At 47.3% G+C, this 22,865-nt stretch overlaps 1 protein-coding gene across 8 annotated transcripts in view; it reads right to left on the reverse strand.

Annotated features, from left to right (window-relative positions):
- Nucleotides 1-22,865, reverse strand: part of SEPTIN9 (septin 9) — a 254,811-nt gene that overhangs the window by 34,541 nt on the left and 197,405 nt on the right. The window contains exon 1 of one of the 8 annotated variants that reach the window (XM_038371514.2): nt 14,149-14,275. The exons of 6 other annotated variants lie outside the window; for them this stretch is intronic. Coding sequence is in view for 1 of the 2 variants with exons in the window: in XM_043497404.1 (XP_043353339.1) it covers nt 14,011-14,083 (73 nt within the window). In the remaining variant the exon portion in view is untranslated. One more of the 8 variants, XM_043497404.1, reaches the window with a different exon arrangement.

A 22,865-nucleotide genomic window follows, 5' to 3' on the forward strand; every position in this document is an offset into this window, starting at 1 on the left:
AGTGAGGAACTCTGGGAAGTAAATGCTGAGTTCAGAGCAATGGGAGAAAGTGACAACAAACACCCTCTTGCCCTTTAGCTTGGAAGTTAAGAGACACCCTGAGCATGAGTGGCAATGACTAACCTAGCCAATCACTGCAAGTGAAGGGGACAGATGGGTTAAAAAGGGATAGTGCATCACAGACCGTGCTTCCTTGGAGTGCAGTTAGCTTGGTTTACCATTCACTGCACCCAACTAGGAACATTACAAAGCTTATTTAAAGCAATTTAAAATGGAATATTAGGTTGTCCAACAAGGCCCATACCAGAGACCCCTCCTGCAATATCTTCCCAACCCCCATCCATCCCCCTCCCGCACCCATTCACAAGAGCTGCCTGGTAGAACAGGCTGCTCTTGCGTCATATCCCAAAGATCATCAGAAATATGATGATGCAAATCAATCACAGCAAGGAGGGAGGTGAATTTCAGAGCCAAGGAACCTTCATGTAAGTGTCGTAGTCAGAATATTTAGTAAGACTGATGAAGTCTTAGTGAGATGAGATCTCAGCACAGACCCTGCTACTAAGGGCTTGTCTACATGGGGAAATTTATCGACTCAGCCGTAGTGGTAGTATTATACCGCACTTACAGTTTTGCTTCAACTGCTTCCAAAGAGACAAAAGCTAGGCTGAAAAGAGGCCACTCTAAATCCTGAAAGAGTGTCCACACAAAGTGGGGTGGGGGTGTTGGTTTACACTGCATAGTTGCAGAGATAATTATACTGGTGTAGTTCTGCTGGTAAATTTCCCTGTGTAGACAACCCCCTACTTGATGTTCATAAATGGGACAGTACTGCCTGATTTGAGAGACCGTTGTTGGGTTTGTGGATTAGCAGAGGGAGAATTAGTAAAGTTCCACTGTACTGTCACTATTAAGAGTATGTGGAGGCAGGGGGAGGAAGTGGTGTGTGGGTATTAAAAGCTTCAGTTACTCGGTTTAGAAAGAAAAAAAAAAGTGGCTAGTAACCAGCCACTCCCACACCCACATGTTAACAGAGCTACAGGTTCACGCTACCTGTAAGGAAACACTACAACTTTAAGCTACTAAAGGGCAATTACAAAATTAACAACTGTAAACCTTGATTGTGCCCCACTTTGTTTGGAAGTGGCTTAATCAGGGAAACCCTGTAAATTAAAAGGGGGAATATCTAAATTGCATCTCCAACCCACACGTGACAACTCTGCTCGGTGGGTCAGTGTGTTATTTCTGGGGCTCCCAAACTAAAGTAGCTCATGAATTCACCCTTTCCAGAAGGAATCAGGGCCTGCAATGACAGCCAAAGTCATTCACTTTTTAGAGAAAAACTCCAGTAGAAGCCAAAAAGCTGCCACCTTATAGGATGTTCAACCCCCTCCCCATCAGCCGGGGTCTTGGGAGCTGCAGCCTAGGGCAGTGTTTCTCAAACACAGCCACCAGGGATTTTTCTTATGGCCACAGCCTCCTGGGCAGTGTGTGTGTGTGGGGGGGGGGGAGCAGCAGCCCCTCCCAGGGGCCACCAGCAGTGATCGGACCCTGCCCTCCTCTGGAGACACACAAGCTGGAGGAATAGGCAGCCAGTGAGTTCCCCACCTTCTTGGGGTAGCGGGGGTTGGGCTTCAGCCCTGGGGTGGTGGGTGTAAGGCTCCAGCCAAGGGGGTTCAGGCTCCACCCCCAGGCTCTGGCCCTGAGCTCACCCCCCTTATCCCCTGGCCCCCCGCTACCTCCCCCAGTGCCCCATCGCCTCTGGCCCCCATTGCCTCTGTACCCAGGGCTTAAATTTGCTCCTGGGCTTGCCAGGGATGAGTAAGTCTGCTGTGAAAATGATATTTGTATGTTTGTTAATATCACTTTTCACAGTACACTTAGTAGCTAGCAAGTCTTTAAACAAAACAAAAAAAAAGGCAACCAAAAAAAGCAAACAAAACAAGAAAAAAAAGACAAGAATGCTCAAAGCACATTATTTGTGTTTTTGTTCTGTTTAGGTCCAGTGAAGAATAGAGACAACTGTACATTAATTTTTATTATTGAGTCTGCAAAAAAAAAAAAAAAAAAAACCACCAACAACCCCTATGTAGATAAACTACAATGATTTGGACATATGTATGTGCATATTTATTCGTTTTTCCTAAAGTATTTTAGGGAAAATGGTCGGAGGGGCCACCAGCAAGATTTGGTGGCCGCACTCTGAGGCCACCAAAAAAAAATTTGTTGCGAGAACCCCTGGCCTAGGGCCAGAGCTTTGTTTTCTATTCTGGGGTAATCAATGTCTTCTGGGAAGTCTCCTAGGCTCTCAACACATTCCTCCCTCACTATTGCTAGGCCTAGCGAGGATGACATCAGACCCTCTCCTGGCTTGTTTGCCTCACTCCGCTGTTATTTTTGGCCTTTTATGATGTGCTAGGTGCTTTCCCCCCCCCTTAAGTCCAAAAACATGTGTGTGTGATTGTGAGTGAGTGTGGGTGTGTAAGTTTAGCTGAATTAAAGAAGCCTACATCCAAACATAGTCACTTTCACATTCACCATCCCCTCTCTGCCAGTGACCTGCAAGAGCTTGTAACCTCTTGTAAGCCAGACAGTCAGGACTCACATGGATCTGGCACTAGGAAGCATTCACTTCGCCCAAGTAGCACACATACTATTTCACATACTCAATCCTACATTGCAGAATACAAATTGACAGCACAAATGCATTTAGACCGCTTAGAATTTTAAAAACAAACAAACAACCACCCACTCACACACACAATCCCGGGCTCTCCACAACAGAGTTACACACAGATCCAGTAGAGAACACACACCAATTTTTAAATGCACAGTAGTGGCATATTCCTTCAAAGCATAGCTTTGTACCAAAGCCACAAAATGTCATGCTGATAATGGGCTGCTGGCCCCAACACTGCTCCTTGCAAAATTATAGACCCAGCAAGCCAGAGGTCTTTCCATGGATCCTGAATTAGTGCCATTTTCAAAATGGCAAGGCCAAGAGTGGGAAAAAATCCTACATACCACTTGGAAAGAATGTAACCACTAGGAGAAATACTGGGTTATGTAAGGGTTTAACTGTTGCAGTCACAGAAACAGTAACACAAAGCACCCTTCTAGGCATAGCTTAGGTAAGAGAGATCAATAGGACTGAACCCTAAACCTGTACGATTCTGCGGTGGTTTGTGGGGATTGCTCATGTACATGCGGGAGGATTGGGGTGCAACAAGGCAGCACTGGAGCGGAAAGCTGGCAGCAAAGAAATTGGAGCGTACTTTCTGTGCTCAGCTAAATAAGCCGCATTGTTTGTACTCCAAGAGTCAGAACCGGGAAATAAAATATCTGGAGAAGAGAGTTATTCTCCATTTGCAGCAAAGGAAATTCACCTACAGTATCTGCTCCATGTTCTCCAACCCACACAACTTCTAGCAATGCTTACAGTCCTGTGAGAGAATGCAACATGCATTGCTACATAGGTCTGTGCTTGGCAAACAGAAAGGCAAACCCCCATATGGTGCAAGGGAATGGACTAGACACGCTGAGCTGGGATGTTCCAACCCAACTCACACAAGTCCACACTTGACTCCGCCGAGGTGCTCATGTTTCAGCAGCCCCAGAAGACCAGATAAAAGCCCTACGACATCAGAGGAAATGCAGGCAACATCCTGTTGGTGCAAATTGTAATGACTTGCTGCCAGCTAGTGTATGGCAATGCAGTTAGGTAGCAGCTCATTCCATAACTGCTTGGTCCAGGCTAAAAGAAAATGTAAATCAGAAAGAATTTATTTTAAATGTTTCTCTCTCCTCCTGCTGTGGTCTGAAAGCTCAACCTGACTAGGGGAAGGTTACTGACCTACAGGGCAAAGCAGTGACACCAACTCTGCACGCAGTGCTCTCAAATGCACAGGAGAGATTTTGTAACAAAGAAATTGAGAATATTTTTTTCATTTGACCTCTCAATGTTGCAAGTAGCCGTAGATGTTACTTGTAGCAAACATAGGTGAACAATTTTTAAGATGTGACTCTAAATTGACAGGGTTTCTTTAATAATCAGCAATTAACAAACAAAAAGTCAGCGTCAATAGGTGCACTCTAGCATCCCACTTTGGCATGGTTGGTTGTGTCCTGGCCTTATTCTCACCAGCCAATCTGTATCCAGGATTCCTCTGACATCCTGGAGCATGAGTAATTTGGATGCAGCAGCTCTGGGAACAATAGGCTCTCCTGCTTTTCTCCAGGCAGACCTTTCCATTATGGCTGGGGGAGTGTTCTCGCCAAACGTATAAAACAGTCTCAGAATTAAATCTGAACAGATGCAGTGGTTGGCTGTACATACATGCTGCCAGGATTTCCTATTAGTACTTAAAAACTTATCTTCTTGATCACGGTAATAGTGCCAGAGCTGCAGAACTTTCCATGATGCTTGTATCAACATCACTAACCAGAAGCTCTGAGTGCTAGAAGCGGGCATGTACTAAGCTACATAATACTGATACAAATCTGTGGTTGCCTAAGAAATCCATGGTTGTCACTATGCTGCCCACCTAGAGAACTCATAGCAACAGCTAAGACAGATCTCAGATGCCTGTGCGCCCCAAAAGCCCCTACCCTTTTGCGCTAAAGGAAAATCTCAGTCTAGGGTCTTTGACACATAGCCAAGGAGTTCCAACTGCATTCTGGAAAGGCTAGTGATACATAGTATCCAGCTCATTACAGATGCCTTGTTTCCTCTAGTTGAGGATAACCAGGTGCAACCCTCCCATGTGTTTTGTGGTGACACCTATCTGACGAAATAGCATGTTACTTTGCATGTTGTTTGCACTCTCCAGAGATACATGGATAGGGGATCATCAGAATGTCACTGCATTAGCAAGAACAAAATAAACCAAGTCCTGTGCTACATGCAGCAACAAGATCCAGTACAGCTGTGCAGGAGTTCAGTTTGTCAGAGACCCTGGGATGGCTGATAGCAGTTCTCACACACACACACACACACACACACACACACACACGTTGGACTCGAGCCAAACTCGGCATTTGTGTATCAACATGAAAAGCTCACCTCAGGCACAGAGAGCGCATCTGCTACCCATGCGGGGCTGAGATGCTAAGAGCAGGTCCACGCACAGGCAGCTACAGTTAGTTAGCAGAGTGCATTCATTCAAAGACATAGGAACCCCTGGAAGTCAGCAAGTAATTGAGGAGAAATGAGGGCCTAGAAAAAAATGGACAGGCAATGCACCATTCACAGCTCACGAGATAACCTAGAACGTTTAGGAGGCCAGGAAGAGAGCAATTGTAGACTGTGCATATTGATTGGATTCCCATTAGAGTCAGAGTGCTTCTAGTTTTTAGAGCAATCATAAGAATGTAAGAACAGCCACACTCGGTCAGACCAATGATCCCTCTAGCCCAGTATCCCGTCTTCCAACAGTGGCCAATGCCAGATGCTTCAAAGGAAATGAACAGAACAGGGCAATTATCGAGTGATCAATCCCTGTTGTCCAGTCCCGCTTCTGGCAGTCTGACACCCAGAGTATGGGGTTGCAGCCCCGACCCTCTTAGCTTCTAGCTGTTGATGGATCTAACCTTCATAAACTTGGGTAATTCTTTTCTTAACCCACTTATGCTTTTAGCCTTCACAACATCTCTTAGCAAGGAGTTATTCAGGTTGACTGTGCGTTGGGTGAAGAAATACTTCCTTTTGTTTGTTTTAAACCTGCTGCCTATTAATTTCATCGTGTGACTCCTGGTTCCTTGTTACATGAAGGAGTAAATAACACTTCCTTACTTTCCCTGTCATATTCCTGCTTAGTCTTCTCTTTTCTAAGATAAACAGCCCCGGTCTTTTTAATCTCTTCTCAGATGGCAGCTGTTCCCTACCCCTTATCATTTTGTTGCCCTTCTCTGTACTTTTTCCAATTCCAATACATCTTTTTGGAGATAGGGTGACCAAAACTGCATGCACTATTCACAATATGAGCATACCATGGACTTATATAGTGGCACTATTATATTTTCTCTCTTATTATCTATCCCTTTCCTAATGATTCCCCGCATTTTGTTAGCTTTTTTGACTGCGGCTGCACATTGAGCAGATAGTTTCAAGGAACTTTCCATAACGACCCCAAGATCTCTTTCTTGAGTGGCAACAGCTAATTTAGACCCCATTGTTTTGCATGTATAGTTGGGATTATGTTTGCCAAAGTACATTACTTTGAATTTATCAACACCAAATTTCATCTTCCATTTTCTTGCCCATTCCCCAGTTTTGCGAGATTCCTTTGTAACTCTTGTAACTCTTGAGTCAGCTTTGGACTCAACTATCTTGAGCAGTTTTGTATCATCTGCAAACTTCGTCACTTCACTGTTCACCACTTTCTCCCTGATCATTTATAAATATGTTGAACAGCATAAATTTGAGTACTGATTCTCAGGGGACCCATCATTTACCATTTTCCGTTGTGAAAACTAATAATTTATTCCTATCTTTTAAGAAAGTACTGATACATGAGAGGACCTTTCCTCTTACCCCATGACTGCTTATTTTACTTAAGAGCCTTTGGTATGGGACCCTGTCAAAGGCTTTCTGAAAGTCCAAGTTCACTATATCTACTGGATCACCCTTGCCTGGTCGCTTGTTGACCCCCCCCCCAAAAAATAATTCTAATAGATTGGTGTGGCACGGTTTCCCTTTACAAAAGCAGTGTTGACTCTTCCCCAACATACTATGTTCATCTAGGTGTCTGATAATTCTGTTCTTTACTAGAGTTTTCACCAATTTGTCTGGTACTGAAAATAGGCACCACCCTGTAATTGCCAGGACCGCCTCTTGAACCTTTATTAAAAATTGGCATTACATTAGCTACCCTCCAGTCATTTGGTACAGAGGTTGATTTCAGTGATAGGTCACATACCACGGGTATGGGATTACCAGATGTTCCGAATCTATAGGGACAGTCCCGATATTAGGGGCTTTTTCTTATATAGGTGCCTATTACCTCTCACCCCGTTCCAATTTTTCACACTTGCTATCCGGTCACCCTACCCGGTTAGTAATTCAGCAGTTTCATATTGGAGTTCCTTCAGAACTCTTGGATGTAAACCATCTGGTCCTGGTACTGGTTAATTTATCCACTTGTTCCAAAACCTCCTCTATTGACGCCTCAGTCTCGGACAGTTCCTCAGATTTGTCACCTGAAAACAATGGCTCAGGTATGGGAATCTCCCTCACATCCTCTGCAGTGAAGGCCTATGCAAAGAATTAATTAAGCTTCTCTGTAACAGCTTTGTTTTCCTTGAGGGCTCCTTTGCCGCCTTGATAATACAGTGGCCCCCGTGATGGTTTGCAGGCGACTTTCTTCAGAGCCTTACAAAAAGGGGGATAAACACAATTATCTCCATTTTGAAGACAGGAAAATGAAAACACAGAGGTTAGATGGCTTTAAGCTGGAAACTCCCTACTCCACCCTCTAGATCACGCTGCCTCTATTTATGACAAGTCTGAGAGGCACTCTGTGCAAGGTAAGTGTTCATCAGGAATGGTAGAGTTAGGGTATGTCTACACTGCAATTAAAAACCCACAGCTGGTCTGTGCCCTCTGACCTGGGATCAGCTAAGGGGCTATTTAATTGCAGTGTAGATGCCTGAGCTCTGGGACCCTCCCACCTCACAGGGTCCTAGAAGCCTGGGCCCCAGCCCAAGCCTGAACATTTACACTGCAATGAAACAGCCCCTTAACCCAAGCCCTACAATCCCGAATCAGCTGGCATGGGCCAGCATTTGGTGTCTAATTGCACTGTAGATGTACCCTTAAAGACTGAAGCCAAACTGAGGGATGTTGCTTAAAGCCCTACCAAAGAAACTGGTTTCAAGTCCTACACGACAGCTATATCAGAGTGCAGCATCCAACCATGAAACATGATTCGGCATCATCCCAGTGTATTGCCATGGTTTAACCCTTCATATGCTATGCACGTATCTGGCTATAAAATGCCCCCACTGCCAGGGTTACTGGGGCTAGAGGCAGAAGAGTGGGCCCATAACAAACTCTCCCTTTCAGAGGAGCCAGGAGAAGCACTGATGCTAAACTGCCTGAAGCACCAACATTCACCTCTAAAGGAGCAACAGCAGCTTCCACTGGGACATTCGTGGGCCTCGAGCCTTGTTCTGCAGCATCTGTGCAGCCCAGTTAATCACTCCTGCCCCAGGCTGCTGTCCTTTCCCCTAGTACTGAGTGCTAGTCTCTAGACTGGGTCAGAATCTTCACTTGGATTAGCACAGAGGTTTGTACACCTTGAAGAGGATATAAAACTGCTGCAGAAAGACAACTTGATTCTCCTCTCTTCTTGGAGATCTGCACAGGCAGGATTTCCCCTCCATAGAGTTCATTTCTCTCCCCACAGTTTCCTTCTATTGCTGGCCTTCAATCTTCTGATTGCACTTAGCACCTGGTTACCTCCTGGTAATTCCTCTCAACTACAGGCACTCCAGCGAAGGAAAGATGCTCCAGACCCCACAAGGGGAAGGGGGAGTTGCTACCAGCTGTTACAAATGTATCTTTCCCTGTATTTGGGGTTTCAGGCATGGGTGTGACAGGGAAACACAGACTTCCAGGTCTGTCGAGTGGGCTTGTCATATCACGCATGTGGGATGCACAGTGCTGAACCAACAGTATCCGTCAGCTATGGGGATGAAAGGCAACAGCTTCTCAGGGTCAGGTATACACGAACGGCTACGAGAGCAGTCCAGACCAATGCCAACGAACCTCTGAACCATTGGGCGCCACAATCCCATCACACCATTGCTGATGGGTGCAGTGGGGATGTGTTTTGGAACCCGAGTGTGCATCTAGAGCATTCGACTGGTGAGAGGCAGACTCGGCAGCATGGACCAAGCACAACACACACAGGTGCTGGGTCCCCGACCTTCATCCTGCAGCTCAATCCTAGGCTAAGCTTGCTGTTGCAGACCAGGCATTTCCTGAGCAGAGGGGCCAGGAGCTCTCAAAGGAGGGAGGTTCCTAACTCCCATTGACTTTCCATGGGATTTGGGCCCCATGTTTTCTTAAGCTGCTTTGAAAAAGGTCAAGCCAGAATTTATGTCCAGAGGTACTATGGTGTGAATTTATGGGGATTAGGAGAACTCTGTGGTCATCACAGACTACTTTTAACTCAGTGAGGCAATTATTTCATAGCCCTTGACCCTCCACAGCATTTCTTCCTTTCCTCCCCACAATCACCCACTAAAATACAGACAGCCCATGAGAAACGAATGCCACGGGGCCTGCTCCTGGTGCCAGGGACAGCACATGAGAGACGCTAAGCATGCCCCCATTGGACAGTCTTCAAGAGGGATAGCCATGCAGACGGCTGCTCCTAAATTAGGAGCACTCTGAGTCTTGTCTGCAGAACCTCTCAAGCCAAAAGCAATGCAATGAAGTCAAAAGGTAGGTAAGAAATACGCTCCAGTGCTTTAGTTTTAGACCATCTGACACAGAGATGAAAGAGGACTGGGCAGCTGAATAAACGGGGGAAGTTCATGCCTAAAAGCTACTGTTTCAGACTCTCTTCAAGGGCATCTGCCCGAGTTGGCATCGGTTACTCTTGCTTCAAGTTTTGGAGGTTCTTATCGCCACCACAACAGCCATAAGCCAGAAACAGGAAAAGGATCTCATCTCTGCCTCCTGGGTCTATTGGTGAGATGACCAGACAGCTGCCGTACGTACATTGGTCAAGGTGATGGTTTCTGTCCAGATCCTAGTGGGGGGGAAGAAGGGGGATCTCCCATCCGAAAGAGGTGCCCTGTTGGTAGCCTCTGCAGAAAAACCAGGCCAAAAGCGAACCTGCAGACAGCCCTCTTCTCTCATTCCCAGGTGGGAAGGCACATTGGTGATGCAGATGCTGCTATGGAGTGAGTTGTTCAACCTGCCAATCCAACACGCGGCACTTCGAAAGAGCACGGGAACTGAACTCGACCTACATGACATCCTGCTTAAAGACACAATGGGAGCCCCCCCGGTCCTTTAGCACAGTGGTTCTCAACCAGGGGTAAGCGTACCCCTGTGGGTACGCAGAAGTATTCCAGGGGATACAGCAACCCATTTATATATTGACCTAGTTTGACAACACGCTTCATAAAAAGCATTAGCGAAGACAGTACAAACTAAAATTTCATACAGTGACTTGTTTATATTGCTTTATATACTATACACTGAAATGTAAGTATAATATTTATATTCCAATTGATTTACTTTACAATTATATGGTAAAAATGAGAAAATAAGCAATTTATCAGTAATAGTGTGGCTGTGACACTTTTGTATTTTTGAGTCTGACTTTGTAAGCAAGTCATTTTTAAGTGAGGTGAAACTTGGGGGTACGCAAGACAAATCAGACTCCTGAAAAGGGTACGGTAGTCTGAAAAGGTCGAGAGCCACTGCTTTAGTATATGTCTACACTGCAATTAAACACCCATAGCTGGCCTGGGTCAGCTGACTTGGGCTTGCGGTGTAGACATTCAAGCTCAGGCTGGAGCCCAAGGCCTGGGACCCCATGAGGAGGGAGGGTCCCAGAGCCCAGGCTCCAGCCCGAGCCCAAACATCTACACCACAATTTTGCAGTCACATGGCCCAAGCCAGAGTCAGGGCCAGCCGTGGGTGTTTAATTGCAGTGTAGACATTCAGTTACTGAGTTGGGTAGAAGCTTAGATTAAATGGCTCCAACCCTCCTGATCCGCACTGCCCATTCCCTCGCCAGGAAGTGCCACTTGAGGCTCATCTCTCACTCATTCATTTGCAAGAGAAGCAGAATTTTTGCAATTTGCTTCCCAATTCCCACTCTCCTCCTGTTGCTTCTCCCCAGAGGGAGGCTCTGTGACAGTAAGAGAGTTTAACCCTTTCAGCGCTACACCATCCCATGTGGGCATTTCCCAGGAAGGAACTCTCACTAATCCCAACAACTGCTGTTCACCATCCCAGCTAGCTACAGACACACAGCCTTCTACAGCTAGGGAACTCCTCACTGTGGGGCGCCAGCTGCCCTCTGCAGTGTCCCATGGCTCCTGTACTCAATCCCCTGGGACTCAGGCAGGATTGTCCCATCTCTGGGATAAAAAGCATATCAGTAGGGCACATGGCAAGGAGGAGCTTGGCCCTTGCACAAGAGATGACCTAAAAGACTGAGCAAAATAGAAGAAAAAAAAAACAGGAAACACACAGAAAAAAAGAGAGCCTGAAGGAAAAGACTAAAAAACAAACCAAAAAACACACACACAAGCGAGGAAACAAAATAACCTTGCCTTTGTAGGTCAGGGGATGGGAGTAGCCACTAGTTCCGACAGGAAGCTGGGGATCCAACCAGAAGTGCTAGATATTCCTTTCAACCCACCCACAAGAAATACCATGACTAGAGGTGTTGCGGAGGACTCCGGCAGCCCAGTGTTACCCAAGCTTTGGAAAGTGAGTCCCCCTGCAGGAAACTGAAGCCACTCACAGATCCCCTGCAATCCTGCTATGCGTTAAAGGCCCACACATCTTAATTTATACATGCCTTCCCTTCCCACTACCCATGCTTTGGGAAACCCTGACGTAATTCATAATATGACCCCTCCTTTCCTTTCTTCCATGCTTTGATGAGCAGAGAAATAGCTGAGAGTTCATAATTTCCTCTTTTAAAGGCCAGAAGGTGCCATTTTGATCCCACAGTCCGACCTATTGCTTAACACAAGCTAGAGAACCTCACCTAGGATTCCTGTACAATTTCTGTTCATGATCAAAGAATCATGATTGGGGTCTCAGTTAGCACCCACTGAAATGAATGGGGACATTCACACTGGAAAGCTACTGTTTCAGGCTGTCGGCAAACTCAGGCAGAGGTCTCTGCCTCAGTTACACTTGCTGAATTATTTTCTTGACAGTCTCCAGCTGGTGTTTTAAAATAATTAGAGCTGAGATTCTGGAGAACAATTGAGAGGTCTCCAGCCAGTTGGTTGTATTCTGCACTTTGAGAAATGCTGTAATCTTAGGCTCTTTGAGAAGGCAGGAGAGCCTTCCAACAGGACATGCAAGTCTTGCCCATCTACCCTCCTGCTGTGCACCAGCTACTAAGACTCAGTCTCACTTTGCTGGACTCAACATCTTTCTAACTCACACACCAGTCCTCTCAAGGAGGACAGGAAACCACATGCCCTGGTTTCTCTAACCACAGGAGAGTACAGCTCAAGTAACAGACAAAAGTGCAGGAAGCCAACATTTCTAGAGACATCAGAAAACAAGATGTGTTGTCATTTAGCCTATTCCCCTTTCCCACTCACAAAGGCTGTTTCCAAGAGAAAAAACCAAGTTATGGCACATGGCTTAGCTCTCCTGGACATCCCTGGATTGATTTCCCAGAATACCCAGCTTTCAGCACACTGAACATGGTTCTGGAGTCAGGTGCAGCTGAGAAGTGCAATTAAGTCCTACTTGTATAACAACCTCATTCAGGGCCATCAGCTAGGCTGGGGCATGGTCATACCCTAAAATCCTCTCCGGTGGGATCAATGAACTCCCTGCAAGGACCACGATACAGAGGAAAAAAACATCTCTCCCAGACACCCTATATTCAGAAAGACACTCTGCACTGCCAGCTTCTTTACTGCCCACTGAGAAAGAGGAGTGGAGTGATTGGGGAATTATTTAAATAAATGAATGACACAAAGCGTGTCACCCTCCCCCCAGGGAGAAGAGCTCCTCTGCCCGGAAGTCCTGTCCCAGGTGTAAGAGGTCAGCAGAGGAGGGACAGAGAAAGGACACAAACCAGTGCTGGCCTGCGTTATGGCTTTAACTGTGGAATTTTAGTTCCATTTTCCCCTTTAAAAATGGAAGTAGACCCTAGTTAAATTAGCTGAAAAAAGAGTAAGTAGATTGTTAAATGAATGTTATTGGAAGAAACTCCCCATCTCTCTTTGCCCAGCTTCAGGCACTGTTACCTTCAGAGTCAGAGCTGCTACAGGCACAGAAAAAGCAGGTTGCACAACCTAGCCCAATCCTGCACGTATGCATCTGAGGGACCTGAGCAGTCCCAATGACTTCTACAAGGCCACTTGGGTGAATAAAACTAGCTACAGGCGTCAGTGTTGGCAGACATTCAAGGGCAGCCAACGAGCTGTTGCGGTGTATTTAAAACCTCTGTGACTGTAATAAGGAGAGTTATGTCCAGGGAGCCTCCCTGTGGATTAGAGGTCAAAGCAGCAGGATGTGGGAGGAAGACAAGACAGGGAGGCCTAGACTACAGTGGTTTCTACTAAGAGTGCTGCTAGGGTTACAGACTGGGAACTCATCTATACAAGGGGTACGTTAGTCCTGGACAGGTTTCAGAGTAGTAGCTGTGTTTGTCTGTATTCGCGAAAAGAAAAGGAGTACTTGTGGCACCTTAAAGACTAACAAATTAGTCCTGGAGTGGCTATGGAACACCTCTAGCACACCGAGATCAGCAGAGCACATATCCCGCTTTGCTTCCCCCCACATTACAATCTGGGTTGCCTGTAGCAGTTGCTTCGCCCTTCATTCCAACAGCAGCTCCTGTGCTAGCCGGCACAAGGCCTTCCCATCTTCCTGCTAGGAATACAACCTCCTATTCATTCCATCCCAAACAATACTGGGCATGTAAGCAGGGCTCCAACTGAGGAGGGAGAAGAAACAACAGCTCGTCTTGTTGAGCTAATTAATTATAAATACAAGGGAAGGACAACCGGGAGGGAGAGGTCCCTGTGTTGAGCGTTTACCAGTTGAACCTTGCATGTGATCTGAGGGGGTTTTGTCTCAGGCCCTGGAGATGGAGTAGTTCTATACACTTTAGTATTGGCAGCCCCCGCGGTACAAGACCCTTAAAACACAGAGAGCCGCTGTTCCCCGACTTCATCTGCCTGGGTCCATTACACTAACCAGGGGACTCCCATGGGTTTTCAGATACTTTGCTATCACGCTATTCCACTCCAGACCTCAGAATTTTTAAGATACTGTTAAAATACCTCCCTGTGCTTTAGGCAGAGATGCCTGCTGTGAATTCAGCTCACTGCACAGGCTACCAGGAGCCTCTTCCATCCTGCCTTCAACTCTGCATACAATGCAAGCAGAAACCTTAGCAAAGAAAGGAAACAGCAACTTACCCTGGCTGCTTTTATTGCTGGTGCTGCTTCTCCTCCTCCAGTCAGCTTGCAATGATTTCCTCCTCCCCCTAATCAAGTAACTCCTTCCACTTGCCTTGCTCTGTACTGATGGTGAGCTCCCCCTTGATTAGCTGCAGTCAGTCTGCAAACACATCTTCTTAAAGGGGACTCGCTCCCCAGCATTCTCCTTTTCCTGTCCTACTGCTCCCTGCCACCATCCCCACAGTCAACAGAATTCCACCCCTCCTCCCACGGCCACTTTTGAAAGGGCATATAACCCTCTTTACCAGAATCTTATATATGCCCACCCATCCTCCTAGGATGCCCTGCAATGAGATGGACCACCCCATGCTCTCCCTACCCTTCACCGCACCCGTTTGGAGTGGGAAGTGCCCTGCCTGTGGCATGGAGGCTGCTGCATTGCAGGGCAATTTCAGTAGTCCTGCTGGAAACAACTTTGCCCCTGGAGAGTTAAGGCTTGCGAAGACAAAGGGTACGTCTACACTGCAATGAAATACTCAGGGCTGACTGGGCCAACCGACTGGGACTCGCAGGGCTGTAAAACTGCAGTGTAAACATCCAGGCTCAGGCTGGGCTCTGTGACCTTTTTCCCTTGCAGAATCCAGGCTCCATCCCAAGCCTGGACATCTACGTTGCAAGTTTTACAGCCCCGCAATCCAAGCCTGCTTACATGGGCTAGCCACGGTGTTTAATTGCAGTGCAGACATACCCGAAAAGGCCCGGATATTTGGATCCACAGTTCTGAGAGATTTCAGAGTAGCAGCCGCGTTAGTCTGTATTCACAAAAAGAAAAGGAGTACTTGTGGCACCTGATAGACTAACAAATTTTTTAGAGCATCAGCTTTCATGAGCTACAGTTCACTTCATCGGATGCATTCGTTAACTGGCTGGGCCTGTGTCTGCTTGTGAGAGCGTATCTGTACTGTGTATACTGTGCATGCCCTCAATGGAGTGATAGGGACCACTTCCCTTGAAGGGTGCTTGCCAGCTTTAGAGATTGGACTAGACGGCTATCAGGAATGGCAGCGTCTTAGCAGGGATTTTCACTGAGAAAGAGCATCAGCAGCAGAGATCGAGTCAGGCCCTGTCTAGACATCCATGGAGCTGCCTGGGTACAAACCTCTAGTGAAGACACACTGCACAGTGCAACTTACCCCAGAAACTCACCAGGGTAAACTGCACTGGAGCAAGCCCCATTTTACGTGGTTGCATATTCACCGAGGGTAGGATGGGGGGTTTCCATCACACTGTGGCTCCACCAGCATTAAAAAGCACTGACAATCATACACAGAGCATTAGGGCAGACCCACCCATCCTGACTCCACATTCAAAACCACCCCCAGAGGGCTGTGTGCTGCGATGCTACCTCCTAATGCAGCATCATTGCTTCAGTTTGGGCAAAGTGCCTGCTTGCCCTGCCCCTGCATTCCCAACCCGAGGTGCCAGCAGGACCTATGGTCCCCTCCCAGCTGTGCCAGCAGCAGGAAGTTGTTAACATCCTTGGGGTGAGGCTGGCACTTCACCTCTGGGTGCCTAGTGTCATAGGGACTTGGGGCCTGCTGTGCGAACAGAAGCTCTTTTCATAGTTAAAGAGACGGCAGCAAGTGGGGACTTTTTAGTGGGATGGAATACAAAGCCAGGCAGCCCCTGGGAGCGCCCCTTGGATTATTTCAACCACACAGCAGTCTGCTACAGTAAACAAACCCAAAAGCAGCCTCCTTCCCACCCCACCCCCAACATTACCTAGCCAACATCCTCAAATATTTGCATTAGAAGTGCCTCCCCAGCCTCCACTTCCCCCAGTGCAAGCAGGAAGGCGGGATTCCTGAAGATTATCACAATGTAAAATGGGCAGGCTGGAATGCCTGGCGCCACTGCTGTCATTGCACTGGTGCACTTAGGCAGCCCGAGCCCGGATGCTATCCTTGAACCAGCCAGGTCCTGGGTTGAATGGAACCAGGCTTTGGTGCCCAGCGCTTTTCGGGAGTGGTCACTGCACCGTGGGTGCTGACTACCTGTCCGCCATCTCTGCAGCAGATCTCACAGACCACGGAAATGGAGACGTGCTGAGGCTGGTTGGCTCAGCAAATTAATTTAAGGGCACTCCATCTATTCTCCAAGTCCATTGTCTTCCTCAGACTAAAGCCAAGATGGCTCCCTTGTTCTGAGACCTGGTTGTCTTGACTCAAATACTGTTGCTTAGATTCTTTGATCCTCAGGGATTTTTTTTAAAAAGCTATCCCAGAAGACACTTAGTACATTGCAGGACCAGGATCATAGGGCATTGAAGAGGTGAAGAAAGATCAAACTGTGCGTCCCTACAGCTTTGAAACTGGGTAGGGAGAACGCACAGATCAGAAGTGTTATCAGCATCAGCAGTCCTCTCTTCAAGATCAAACCCTTAGACAGATGTCTGATAACTAGACCAAAGGAGCTGCTGCTATGCTCTCTGGGATCATAGCTGTGTATGAAATACTCTTCTGCAGGAAAACCAGCCAAAGGCCCTGCAACCCAAACCCGATTGGTGCCTAAACCCCTGGACTTCAAGTCGCATTTTGTGCCTGTTCTGTTGGTTTCCGTTGTCCGTGGCAGGCTCTATAACTCACATTCCGCTTTCCTTCTCCCCTAAGAATTGGCTTGAGCCGTCTTATTTCCCTTGTCCGGTGGTAGGTCCCTGCCGATTACAACGTTAACCCCGCTCATCCCGATGGCTGCCTTCCCTTCTCTTCTCTTCCCTGGGCCGCCAACAACTCTGGCAATGTTGCTGAAGTTTGCATGTATCCCTCTGAAAAGGGGCTGTAAAACAGGCTGGACAGGATTGATTCCAGCCCCTCACTTTACTGATCGCCGCAAATAACAATTGCTGAGAAAGTGCCGTCACTGCGTTGAAACCGAGGCCGGAAATCCAGCCTCAATCTGTTTATGCTGCTGCTGGATTACACCACTTTTTATGACTTAATAAAGCTCTAAACCCAATCAATGAGCATTAGTGTTTTAAGCTCCTTAATAGTGAAAATCCTATGCTAGATGCCAAACAGGGCTTTGCCCAGTAGCAGTTGGGCCCATCATTTTTTAAGGTCACTCCAGGTTTTCATTTGGTTAAAGGGCTAGGACTGGGTCATGCAAGCCAGCAGGCTGACCTAAACCGTGACAAGGCCTTGCTGATGTAGGGCTCAGTCACGCTCATGCTGAAGTCAATGTCTTAAAGAGAGCAGGATCGGGGCCTTTGAACAAGAGCTATCAATATAAAATGGCTGCCACTGAAAAGCCATCATGTGCTAAGAGTTAGCACGCAGCGGTGTCTGAGGTGCTGCACTTTCCATCTGTGCTTAGAACAGGAAATCAGTGAGGTCTCTCAGATGTGTGTTGTCTTTATAAATGGTGGCTACTCTACACTTAAACTATTATTAAAACAATTACACACACTCAGGATTACAACCATTTCCTGGATGCTCGTGAAATGTCCCTACTCTGGGTCACAAGCAGGGACTGAACCAGAAACTTTACCCAAACAGCATGGACTTCTATCCCTTGAACTAAAGGAGTAACTCCATGAACTGCTAGCAGTAGCAAGTACTTATCCTTTACGTGAGTGAGCTGCTGGAGGGAGAACATAACATGCTTGGCCAGCCTGTTATGTTTGAAACTGAAGTCTTACTTCTTTTTTACAGATTTAATAATTTTATTAAGATGATGTTGAAGTAAAAAGAAAACAGTACAGAGTTTAAGCATAGAAGTTTCTGGTTATCAGGGAATAAAAGTACAGATTATCAAGGGGCACGAAATTCGGTTTAGCAACGGGTGGCATAAGGAATATGTAATCTGCAATCTCCCTGATTGGGGGTAAAAGTTTAATGGTCAAAGTACAGACATTGAGAAATGGGGGTATGTTGTCCATATAATGGCTATGTTCATTGTGGAGTATAATGAGTGGATACGATGATGAGGATGGATTTACCCTCATTTGGTGGGATTTAATCTTCAGTGAGTTTATGGTTCCAGTTCGTATGGTCCAATGGAAAAAGTCTCTCAGTCCCTTTCCCATAGTTGATGCACGATGGCATACCGGCTCATACCTCCTGGTACTGTTGGTGGCCGGTGATATGTTCGATGTAGATGTCCCTTGACCATCGGATGGTGTCCGAGACCATGAGGCGCCACACGAGCCATGCGTACTACTACTCTCCTCACTATTCCACACAGACTCGGATTTGTGATGTTAGCCTTGTTTGTGAGTGGCAGAAAACTGCAGAAAAAGTTTCTCCCCTCAACCAGTCAAGCACTGTAGCGCAGTGGTTCTCAAGGCCGGTCCGCCACTTGTTCAGGGAAAGCCCCTGGCGCACCGGACCGGTTTGTTTACCTGCCGCGTCCACAGGTTCGGCTGATCGCGGTTCGCCGCTCCAGGCCAATGGGGACTGCGGGAAGTGGCGCGGGCCAAGGGACTTGCGGGCCGCCCTTCCCGCAGCCATAAATCGGCCGAACCTGTGGACGCGGCAGGTAAACAAACCGGTCCGGCGCACCAGGGCCTTTCCCTGAACAAGCAGTGGACTGGCTTTGAGAGCCACTGCTGTAGCGTATCTATAAACACTGCATCATGGCTGGTAACTCACATACCGTGGGGCTGGTAGCTCACGTATCATGGAACTCTTACACGCTCTTTCGATTGGACTTACTGTTTCAGCTGCAGAGGCAACACGAAGAGCCCACCCGAAAAAAAGATCGAAGGGTGGGGAGAATGAGCCCCCGAGCACAAAGACTGTAAAGAGACATCCCCTGACTCTACCAAAGAGACACGCTGGGCATTTAGAACAGTACATTTCGACAAAGTTATTTGTAGACTGTTTGCATAGAGCAGTGATACTCAAGACATCAGTGGTTCAGGAGCCAAATTAGCAATCAACATTATCCAAAAGAGCCACAGTCGTGTGAATTCATTGTTTCATTTACTACAGTACCATCTAGTCATATTTAAACAGTATGACAGGGAAATATTTAGATTACATATATCCCCACATATATTATTCTCACACAAAATGACTGACCAAGTATTATTATTTTATCAACTACAGTTGGTTAATAACATAGTAAAAGCATCCTGAATGGTTAATAATTAAGTCACACTGTGTTTTAATATCACGCAGTGCAAAGAGGCTCCAGCGACCCATTAAAGACTCACTTGAGGCTCCGAAGCCTCAGTCGGAGTATCACTGGCACAGAGGAATCGCTTGTACAGCAACATGATCACCTCTCACATTTGTGCTGAAGTAGCACCTACAGGCTGCTGAGGTTGAGGCCCAATTATACTAGTTTCTATAAATGGAGATAGGAAGAGACAGTCCCTATCCCAAAGGGCTTACTGCCCAGAACAACAACAGGTTAGCGGCAGGAAGGATTCTTATCCCCAGTTGCTGGTGAGCAACACAGAGATTAAGTGACTTGCCCAAGGTCACACAGGACATCTATAGCAGAGCCAGGAATTGAACCCAGGACTCCTGCACCCTGGTCCAGGGTCATAATTCACAAGATCATCCTGCCTCTCTCTAAAAACTTTGGGGCTAAGAATAATTCTGGGCAACCCCTTGTGTTCTTATGAGAAGCGTCACAGATTTGCACTAAGCACAAGGAGACACGTCGTCAGTGTTGCATCTCCTCCAAAACACTGGGCCTGATTCTCCCCTTCCTTGCACAGCCACTTACACGTGTGAGTGTAAAACTAGACCAGATCAAAATTCTCCATGCACACCAATGGCAGCATTTTATATCCCCTTGGTACAAGGCAGTGGAGAATCAGGCCCAGCTGCAGCCCAGGGTGCCAGAAATTCTGCTGGGGCACTGGTTCAGTACCGGCTCCCAGAGGAGACTCTGTGGTATCTATAGTAATAAATCACTAATGCCACTAGCACTTTCCACAGGAGCCCAGGTTTTCCTTGGGGCAATCCCATCCGAAGGCTGCACCAGGGTCCACTGCTGCTTATCTTGGAATGGGTGGCCATATGGCCCACTGGACGGGTACCAGGCTAGGAGACAGGACTGCTGGGTTCTAGTTTTAACTCTGCAACTGATATGCTATTTTGGACACAGTACAGAGTGAAGAGCGTTTACAATCCATATAGGTGCACATCACATTGATCCCTGGTTTACCACACAGCAATAGGGCTCAGACACCAAACTGTTTGTATTTTATATTTGGTAAATAAAAATGGCCCAATTTGCAGTGGTGCCAATCACCCATAACTGCTACTGGCTTCAATGGGTGCTGCAGGTGTTCTGCACCTTGGAAACTCCAGCCGTTTGTATTGCAACTCTCAGATCAGGAGCAGAAAACGGAGCAAATTCAGACCATAGTGAAGCTCCATTAAAGTAAATAGGAGGCAGTGTGAGCCACTGAACAGGAAAGGACTCCGGTCCGCAAATCAGATTCTAGCCAGTGCAATTCAAATTTTTAAACAGTGAGGGTAATTAGCCATTGGAACCATTCAAGGGCAACGGGTGGGACAGGCCCAGAGGGTCACATGACTCTCTCCAAATGCTGGGGGGGGGCAAGGGAGGAGTGGCAAGGGGCCAGCAGCTGGCAGGGCCAGAGTCGGAAGGGAAGAGGCAGGGCCAGAGCCTCTCCTCTTCTGGCCATGTTGCCCGGCTGTTGTACTCTCCCACGCTGCCTGGGAGGGGACGCTGCCCGGCGTGGTGCAGAGGGACAGAGCCTCCCCCCCGTCAGGTAACGTGGGATAGGGAAGAGACAGGATGGGGAGAGCGTGGGGGCCCTGGGCTGGGAGGAGTCATGTGTGGGCGTCACATGGTGAGGCCACATGCCCCCCTTTGGCTAGTGCCCCCTTTGTGTCCCTCCCCAGTAGCCACCAAGGGTTGTTTGTGGTGGAGTCTCCATCACTGGAAATCTTTACATCAAGAGTGGATGTTTTTCTAAAAGATCTGATCTAGTTCAAACAGGAATTAATTCCTGGAAGCTTGTGATATGCAGGAGGTCCGTCTAAATGATCGCAATAGTTCCTTTTGGTCTTGGAATCTATGAATCAATGAATCAGCTGCCACTCGCCTGCACTGAGACCTTAGAAAAGACACTTCACCTCTCTATCCTGTTAATGGGAGCTGAAAATTGGCCACTTATTTAGGTATCCTACTACATCCCTAAGTGCCTAACTTTAGACACCGACCCAAGGCCCCAGAGAGAGTCAGGGAATGCCGGAATGCCACCACCCCTGGCATTGTGCCACCCCAAGCACGTGCTTGCTTTGCTGGTGCCTAGAACCAGTCCTGGCAATAATACACATCTTCCAGGGTAAAGCGCTTATAGACATCCATTGGTGAAGAGAACTATATAAGAGTTAGCAATAAACGTTATACCGGAATTAGATATTAATATTTGCTACATTCAATTGTGGCAGAGCCCCGAGTCCCTCCTCCTACATAAAATGCAATTTTTTTCTTCCAGTTGTCAGGTTTTGGCACTGGTTGAACTCCCTATTTAAACCCTTACTTAGCATATGCCTGGACCTGTGCAAAGACCCCATTCATTTCTGAACAGGGCTGCAAGCAGACATTTACTTAGCGGCTTAATCCCACAAAAGGGAAACCTCACACTTTCTGGGGGTGAATGAACCCATCCAAATTCCAAGGATTCAGAGCAAACAAGACCCGGTCCTGCCACTGCGGGACAGCCCCAGCAACAGGAGCAATGCAGAGAACAGAGACTTGCACTAATTAGCTGCTGTTCCTGTTTGAGAACAGATTTAAAACAAAAAATGGTGACATTTCACTCTGGACCGCATGAAAAACTCCCCAGCTGGTTACTCACCAGTCATCTTTTTGGCCAGAGTTTTGGCCGTAAGTTTTTTGCCCCCCATATGCTGTGGTAAAGAGACTCCATTATCAATGGCTCTAAGAGTCAGGAGAACGCAGTGTTGAATGGGAGCATTGAGTGGGGGGAAACTGAAGAGAGAGAGGAGGATGGTCCAGTGATTAGGGCTCTGGCCTTAGACTTGAAAGACCTGGGTTCAAGTTCTTGCTCTATCACAGAATTCCTGTGTGAACATGGACAAGTCACTTAGCGTCTCTGAGCCTCACAGTTCCCCCATCCGTAAAGTGGGGATGATAGCACTGCTCTGCCTCACAGGGATGTTGTGAAGGTAAACACACTAAAGACTGTGAGGGGCTATCTCAGTACTTCAGATAGTGAGGGGAACTTTTGGAATCAAGTACTTTTGCAGGTGTGAATTTGTTTTGATTGGCAAGAAACAGGGAGCAATTCTGACTGTTTCCCTGAATTCAATAAGCTGCATCATTCGTATCTTTTGGAGAAGCATCAGGTTTCCATTTGCCATCTATGATCTCTCCCTCCTGCTGCAGCACAGGGAGCATCTGTTTGGGAAATGCATCCGCTCTGACAGCTCAGCTCGTTCCCACAGCCTGCTCCGTAAAATTCAAGTCTGGTCTTAAAACATGAGTAGGGCAAGCAGCGTATTGGGGCACTTCAGACTCTGCAAGTCCTGGGCCAGTCTAACCTTCGCTCTCTCACAGACACTCCCCCGGGTTAAAGTACCAGAGGGAGAGCCAATTTACAACCCAATTCCCTCTCATGACTAGGAGCCCAACAAATCACACAGGCAGTTCTGGACATACCTGCTGCATTGCTCAACCCTTTCAGGTGAAACTACAGCGAGTTTGGGAAAAGCAGCTGGGGC

This window comes from Dermochelys coriacea, chromosome 14 (assembly GCF_009764565.3).
Source record: "Dermochelys coriacea isolate rDerCor1 chromosome 14, rDerCor1.pri.v4, whole genome shotgun sequence".
Taxonomy (NCBI): domain Eukaryota; kingdom Metazoa; phylum Chordata; order Testudines; family Dermochelyidae; genus Dermochelys; species Dermochelys coriacea.